Source organism: Castor canadensis, chromosome 6 (genome assembly GCF_047511655.1).
Source record: "Castor canadensis chromosome 6, mCasCan1.hap1v2, whole genome shotgun sequence".
NCBI lineage: Eukaryota > Metazoa > Chordata > Mammalia > Rodentia > Castoridae > Castor > Castor canadensis.
The window spans coordinates 7,273,282-7,281,374 of NC_133391.1; the positions used below are offsets into that span (position 1 = coordinate 7,273,282).

The 8,093-nt window shown below is 50.0% G+C and overlaps 1 protein-coding gene across 1 annotated transcript in view; it reads left to right on the forward strand.

Moving 5' to 3' along the window:
- The window catches only part of Zan (zonadhesin), a 42,534-nt gene extending 34,589 nt beyond the window's left edge, over positions 1 to 7,945 (forward strand). The window contains 12 exon segments of the mRNA XM_074077804.1: positions 415 to 556; positions 1,435 to 1,679; positions 2,635 to 2,764; positions 2,943 to 3,114; positions 3,321 to 3,494; positions 3,763 to 3,837; positions 4,309 to 4,462; positions 4,464 to 4,508; positions 4,598 to 4,736; positions 5,167 to 5,307; positions 6,767 to 6,869; positions 6,968 to 7,945. Coding sequence (XP_073933905.1) covers positions 415 to 556; positions 1,435 to 1,679; positions 2,635 to 2,764; positions 2,943 to 3,114; positions 3,321 to 3,494; positions 3,763 to 3,837; positions 4,309 to 4,462; positions 4,464 to 4,508; positions 4,598 to 4,736; positions 5,167 to 5,307; positions 6,767 to 6,869; positions 6,968 to 7,139 — 1,692 coding nt within the window. The 3' untranslated portion in view covers positions 7,140 to 7,945.
- The last annotated feature ends 148 nt before the right edge of the window (positions 7,946 to 8,093 follow it).

The window sequence follows — 8,093 nt, forward strand, 5'->3', positions numbered from 1 at the left end:
CCCTTAGAAAAAAATGGCACATTATTTGCATAGAACCTGTATAGTCCTCTTATATGCTTTAAATTACCTCTGGGTGACTTATAATGCCTAATACAATGTAAATGTCATGTGAGTGTAATGACAGAATGTACAAGTTCAGTACAGATGAAATTGGTTTTGGTGGTGCTGGGGCTAGAACCCAGGGCCTCATGCATGCAAGGTAAACAGCTCTACAACTAAGCTACACCCCCCCAGCTTCAGACGCAATTTTATTTTCAAGTATTTTCCATCCATAGTTGGTTGAATATTGGTTGTGGAACCCACAGATAATATGGGTAACTGTGAACCTTCCAGGTAGGGGGCTTAGGCTGAAGGGGTGAGAAGAGAATGAGTCCTTCCTTCCTCACTCCCCTGCTCTTCTGGTGGTTTCTGCAGCTGGGAAAGACTTGGATCTCCAGTGGCTGTACCCAGAACTGTGCCTGCACGGGAGGAGCCATTCAGTGCCGGGCCTTCAGCTGCCCCAGTGGGTCCCACTGCCAGCAGGGTGAAAGTGACAGCAACAGCTGCGCCCCTGACAGTAAGGGAGCCACCTGGGAAGGTGGAGAGGGTGTGCTCCGTGACTGAAGGAGTCAGAGGCAGGGCACACAGGGACTTAGCCTGAGGAAGGGGATGAGTACAGGCATACAGGATGGGCAACTGTAGTCAGGAAACCTGACTACAAATTAGGGGCTCTCAGCTGGGCGCTAGTGGCTTACGCCTGTACTCCTAGCTAATTAGGAGGCAGAAACCAGGAGAATCACAGTTCAAAGCCAGCCCTAGGAAAATAGTTTACTAGACCCTATCTCAAAAAAAAAAAAAAATCACCATAAAAAAAGGGCTGGTGGAGTGGCTCAAGGTGTAAGAGCACTTGCCTAGTAAGGATGAGCCCTGAGTTCAAATCCCAGTGCCCAAAAAAAATTAGCGTTCTCACCAACTCTGGCCATGTACAAGTTGATAATACCTTCTGGAACTCCCTACCATAAGGGCAAAAAGAAGGGGCAGTATGAGGAGATCCAGATTAAGATTTTGGAATTTTTTTTTTTTTTTGTGATGAAACTGGTGTTTGAATCCAGGCTTCTCACTTGCAAAGCAGGTGCTCTACCACTTATGCCATACCTCCAGTCCATTTGTTCTGGTTATTTTGGGGATGGGGGTCTCAAAAACTGTTTACCAGGCTGGCCTCCAACTGTGATCTTCCCAATCTCAACCTCTCATGTAGCTAGCATTATAGGCATGATTCACAGGGACCTGGCTCCAGATTAAGGTTTAATGGGGCCTAGAGAGGGGGAAAGTTGAAAATAAAGTATCTAGGGATCATGGGCCTAAGGAGGTGACAGAAGGCACCATGGTAGGGGGAGGATTCTGGGGACTCATAGCTGAGCAGAGTCCCTTCTCAGTATTTACCCTTTTTGGCAGAGTCGGAACAATGCACCGTCTTCGGGGACCCCTATTACCAAACATTTGACAGGGTCGGCTACCACTTCCAGGGCCGCATGACCTACATTCTCATAAAGACAGTGGACAATCTTCCCGATGGGGTGGAGCATCTGCTTGTGCAGGGACGCAACAAGCTGTACAGGCCCACGAGCCCAGCCTTGCACGAAGTGACCACCCTCGTCTATGGCTATAAAGTCCAACTCCAAAAGAATCTGGTGCTTATGGTTCGTAAGAGGCCGGCCAGTTTTGGAGGGTCGGGAGGCCAGCTGGGAAGCCCTGTGGAGCTGGTAAAGCCAGGGTGCCCTGCTCTTAGTGAGCACAGGCTGACTGTAGAAGTCAAAATCAGTGTCCTTTCATGGGGATGAGGGGAAGGGCAATGGGACTGAGTGAAAGACCAAGAAGGATTAGGGAAGAAAAAAAGAGGACAGCATAGGTGAAGGTGAAGCCCACACAGGAAAAGGACCAGGGGTGTCCACTGTGCTAATTTTTCACAAGGAAGGACCTGGGACTTCCACAGGAGTTGACCTTTGGGAGGACTCTGGCACTAGGGCGTAAGGAAGCTTCCGGGGGTGTACACTGAACGATGTCATGGAGAGGTAGGGAGATAAATATATACAGTAGACCCTGGGTATCTGTGGGTATAGTGTTCAAGGAGACTGCCTTTAAGGAAAAGCCATGAACACTCAGGATGCATAGAATTTTTTTTTAAAACACAAACATAACTCAGGATTGACTGAAAGATTCTCTGCCTCAATTGAACCACATACTGTGTGCATGGGGTTTTGTTTTTGACCAAGGTTGGTCAAAAACTTCGTATAAAGCCATGCACCAGTGGCTTGGACCTGTAATCCTCCAGAGGCAGAGATCAGGAGGATCGCTGCTCGAAGCCAGCCTGGACAAATAGTTTGTGAGACCCTATCTCAAAAAAACCCATCACAACACGGGTGGTGGAGTGGCTCGAGGGGTAGAGCGCCTACCTAGCAAACTCGAGGGCCAGAGTTCAAAACCCTAGTCCTGGAAAACAAAAACAAAAACAAAAACAAAACCCTAGTCCTGGAAAAAAAAACAAAAACAAAAAAACACAGGCTTACTATAAAGGCAAAGCCAGGCATGAGCAAGAAGAGCAGAGGGTCAGGTTCATCCTGTAGAAACTCTGCAGTTTCTGTCTTCCCTCTCTAGGTCAACAACCAGAAGATGGCCGTCCCCTACAGGCCCAATGAGCACCTGCGGGTCACTCTACGGGGTCAGCGGCTGTATCTGATCACTGACTTTCAGATGGTTGTTAGCTTTGACGGAAGGAATGACCTAGGTAACCAAGGGAGGGGAACAGAGAGCGGAAGGAACATTTCTAGGATGGAAGAGGGAAAACAGCTCAGACAGATCGTGGGGAGAGGAGATCTGCCTGGGGTGCAGTGGGGCCTCCTGCTTGACGGTGGAGACCCAGCAAAGAGTGGGGGCTCACTCCAGGGCACCCCTTCTTCCCACAGTGATCACCCTGCCAAGCATGTACGAGGGACTGGTACACGGCCTGTGTGGGAACTATGACAGGAACAGCATGAATGATTTCATGCTGCCCAATGGCGCACTCACCCGGGACCTCAATGTCTTTGGCAGCAGTTGGGAGGTGAAAACGGAGGACACCCTCCTTCGCTTCCCAAGGTGAGGGCTGGGGATCAGGGAAAATCAGTAACAGTCTCTGGCCACAGTCCTCCAGTCCTCGGCACATCTCTTCTTCACATTCTGTCACTTTGACTCATCCTGACCATGGCGGCACCTGATCAATGGAAACTCCAGCCATTCTCTTAGCCTTTCTTCCTCCCCAAGTTCACCTCCCCCTTACCTGGCCCTTGGTTTCTCTACTCCAGGGCCCTACAAGAGGAGAAAGAGGGAGAGGAGGAAGAATCAGACACCATTCGGTCAGAATGCAGCCCAGAGCAACTGGCACTCATCAACAGCACCCAGGCCTGTAGCGTGCTGGTGGACCCCAAGGGCCCCTTTGCTGCCTGTCACCAGACTGTGGCCCCAGAATCCTTCCAGGAGTGAGTCAAGGGATCCAGGATGTTCAGGAATGGCCCAGGCACCTGCTCTGATCTTTCTCTAGATCTCTCCCCTAAGCCTCCTCCAGCTTTGCTTGGCTCACTTCCTCCTCCCTTTAGCCTTGTTTCGTTGTGCCTCTACCTCAACACTGCCTGATGTCTTCCTGTTCAGGGTTCCAGGCCCCATTCCTGCAGGGCTGAGTCTCCTTACCTTCCCCACTCTGACCCCTACTCTGACAACTTCCCTCTTCTGCCTACCCCTCCAACCCAGGCACTGTGTATCTGATATGTGTACTGGCCGGGACCCCAAAGAACAAGAGGAGCTGCGTTGCTGGGTCCTCAGTGGGTACGCCATCATTTGTCAAGAGGCAGGTGCCAGCCTGGCCAGCTGGCGGAACCACACCCACTGCGGTGAGGCACTGCTCCTGCTGAGCAGCTGGCCCCAACCCCTCCACCATCCCACCCTCTGCTCTACTCCCAACACTGCCCTCACCATGGGTTTCCTGTCTTGGTTCCTCTGTCCCTCAATTCTCACCAAGTTCAAGGCAGCACATTTCCAACCTGACTCCTTCTCTGCCCTTTCCTGGGCGCCTATTCCCAGTCACCCCATCTCCTTCTCCTCCCTAATGCTCATCTTTGGCTCATTCATCTAGGTCCTTCAACATGGGCATATAAAGTCTTCAGATAAAGCCAGCCCACTTGTTCTGGCTTCCATGACTATAGGTGGTTCTGTGCTCTGTCCTCTTTGGCCCCATAGTCCTTGTCTCTGGCTGACCCCAAGCCTGACCAGCTCCTGACTATGCCCCTGTCCCCTCAGCCATGACATGTCCAGCCAATACCGTGTATCAGAGCTGCATGACGCCTTGTCCAAAGTCCTGTGCCAACCTCCTGGACCCCGAGGACTGTGAGGGCCCCTGTGTGGAAGGCTGTGCCAGCCTTCCTGGCTATATCTACAGCGGCACTCAGAGCCTCCCTATGACCCACTGTGGCTGCACTGCTGATGGTGTCTACTACCAGGTCTGGGAGGCAATGGGACGAGGGAGCTGAGGCACAGATAGCCATATTCAGGATGAAACCAGAATTTCTCGGCCCTTCCCCTTTTCCAGCTGGGTGACAGCTTCGTGACTGAGGATTGCTCCCAGCGCTGTACCTGTGCCAGCTCAGGGATGCTGTTGTGTGAACCCTTCAGCTGTAGAGCTGGGGAGACCTGCACCCTTGGCAACTTCACCCGAGGCTGCTTCCGAGGTGAGCCTGGACCCCTCTGGGCTCCAAGACCAAGGGTCAGCCCTCCTCGGTCCTCTGCCTGACACTCGTGTCATGCAAGACATGGTCTTGTGTCATGGTCCTCTGCGTGATGTCAGGAAGTCTGCCCCTCTTGTTTTAGGGAGGGACAAAGGAAAAGAACCTGTAGTTCTCTAAGCACCTATTACCGCACAGCCTGTCCCAGGCTCTTCTTTAAGTCCTTTCCTTGATGGCTTGCCACACCTGGTGGCAAGAATAGCACCCCTATTTTATGGGCATGGAAAATGAAGTTCCAAGAGGTTAAGCAATTTCCCTAGAGCCCAGGCTAGCACAGGCTAGCCCAGGATTGCTGTGATGACCCCCAACAGGCCTCTCTGTCCTGTGAATGCTTCTCCTGGGATCCTCTTACACTGCCCCCCCTCTATCCCTGCAGAAAGTCCGTGTCTTCAGAATCCCTGTCACAATGATGGTCGGTGTAAGGAGCAGGGGGCCAGCTTCATCTGCGAGTGTGAACTCGGTTACGGGGGAAACCTCTGCACAGAGCCTCGGAATATCCCACTCCCTAAAGAGCCAGGTGATGGCACATCCCCCACTGACAGCTGACCCAGAATTATCCTATATACGTGATACTAACATGCATTATAGTGTCTATTATGAATACCTAGAATATATATCACAGATATATTATGGGCTGGAGGAGTGGCTCAAGAGGTAGAGCAGCTGCCTAGCAAAAACAAGGCCCTGAGTTCAAACCCTAGTACCACCAAAAAATATAGAGAGATTATACATACACTATAATATCAATTAATAGATATACTGTGTATATATTAATATATTGTTCCATGATACATATTACTTATAATGTGATATATATCACTACATTGTGAATATGTCATGTAACATGCTTGCATATTATAAATAATGAAATATTATATAACACGATATATCATTGTTACAGATTTTATATTATACGTATTATATTTATACAATGCATTAGATTGTATCTATAGCACGTTATAATATAATTATATCATACAATATTTTAATGTAATGTTAATATGCTAACATAATATATTATAGTATAAAATAGTGTATTATGCTATAATGTATGATGGGGTCATGTCACAATATGATTCCTAGTGATTTAGCAGGACAAGGACCCTTAATTAGTCCCTGTGGACACATCCTACCCACATTCTTTGGAATCTTCTCTCTGAACCCCCAGATCCGCACTGCTGACCTCTCATGTGCCTCACCTTGTTTCTCCCCCACACCTCTCCAGCCCCTTTTACTATGTTTCCCTACCCCAAGCTCCAATTCTGTTGCAGAAGCCTGAGGTTCTCCAAGTCCATCCTGACTTAGACTGTGAGGTAGTTTAATTAAGGCACATTCCAGAACTCCTCAAGATTTGGGTTCAGTAGGTCTGGAGTGGGCCCACACACCTGCCTTCCCAGCAAGCAGCTGGGTGCTGACTGATGGAAGCTTTTTTTGAAAAACGGTGGCTAAGGTAACATCTGGGACTCCAGGGACCATCTGGATGAAAGTCCCCTTATGAGAGTTGTGACTGAAAGCAGAAAGAGCTGATGGGGGCCTGGTGCCAGTGGCTCACACCTGTAATCCTAACTACTCAAGAGGCAGAGATCGGGAGGATGGCGGTTCGAAGGCAGACCTGGGCAAATAGTTCAAGAGACCTCCACCTCAAAAAAAAAAAAAAAAATCACAAAAAAAGGCCGGCAGAATAACTGAAGCAGAAAGAATGCCTGCCTAGCAGGCATGAGGCCCTGCATTCAACCCCAGTGTCGCCCAAAAAAAAAAAAGAAGAAAGGGCTGGTGGGGGTGGGCAGCAACACCAGAGGTGACAGTCTCCTGGGATAGGCCAACCACACCCAAAGATTTAGGGGGATGAGGTCCCCCATGAGCGGGGACAAACAAGGACCAAAAGAGAGCGCCACCTCCTGCTCACCTCCGTCCCATGTCCCATCCGCTAACCCTTTTGTGCCCCATGTCCCTGTTTCTTTTCCCACCCCTAGAAGCATTTAACCTTGTGGCCATCCTGCTGGGAATGCTGGTGTCTGTGGTGGTCATAGTGCCAGTGTTGACCAGAGAGTGTGTCTCCAGGATAAGAAGGAGGAGATGGTAAGTCCTGGCCGGGGTGTGAGGAGGGGGTGCATAAACAGGGCAGAGGGGCCTACGTCTTCACCACCAACTGCATCTCGTTCCTTACTGCTTCCTAGGGACAAAATATGGAGGCGGAACAGAAGCCAGCTGGCAAACCAAGGTGAGCGCCAACCCTCAGGCCAGGACTTGTGTGGCCTGGAGTTGAGTCAGCCTCCAACACAGGCTTTCTCCATTTCTCCTCAGACATTGTTCCAGAGTCTGCCTTCAAAGCTGCTCCGTTTTGATTAATCCTCAAGGAGATAAAATAACTTTTTTTGATTATGAATTTATTTTTGTGATTAGGTTGGAAGCAGTCGAGTCTGTGAGGTGGCTCTTGGGGGGAAAAAGAGCAGGGAAACAGGCATCTGAGGGCTGGGTGCTGTGCAAAATATCCAGAGGGAAGTCAGGTGCTGGTAGCTCATGCCTGTAATCCCAGCTACTCAGGAAGCAGAGATCAGGAGGATCGTGGTTCAAAGCCAGCCCCAGGCAAATAGTTCACAAGACCCTATCTCGAAAAAACCCATCACAAAAAAGGACTGGTAGAGTGGCTCAAGCGATAAGAGCACCTGCTTAGCAAACATGAGGCCCTGAGTTCAAATCCCAGTAGAGCAGATATGTCCAGGAAGATGCAATTTAGGTCTCAGAAGGTGAGAGGAATGTCCCTTAGAAGCCACAGGTGAGTGGCCCATTGGTCCCTGGAACTATCGATGGGACAGAGAGGAGGAAGGAAGGGTGGGAATTAGCCCCAGGCTCCTGGCTTCTGGGATACAGTAGAAAAGCATTCACTTGTCTGTGGCCTCTGAGGCTCCCACCAAGGAAAGTGAAAGACCTGAGAAGTTACATGTTTTATTTTATTTTATTTTTTGTGGCACTTCCTAACTGTTCTACCACTTGAGCCAGGCCTCCAGCCCTTATTTGCTTTAGTTATTTTTCAAGTAGGGTCTTACATGTTTCTCTGGGACCAGCCCGGACCTTGATCCTCCTACCAATGACCTCCCTATAGCTGGGACCACAGGCGTCAAGATGGGGGTCTTGCTAACCCCCCCATCCCCACCCTTCCACCCCACAGGGCTCCCAGTCTCTGCCCCGAGGGTAGCTGGGATTATAGGTATGAACCACCTTGCATGGCTGGTTGCTGCTTTTTCTAAGGAGCCTGGGGGTTGCCCTGGGAACTTAGTGTGGGCTTACTGTTTGGGAGGAGTT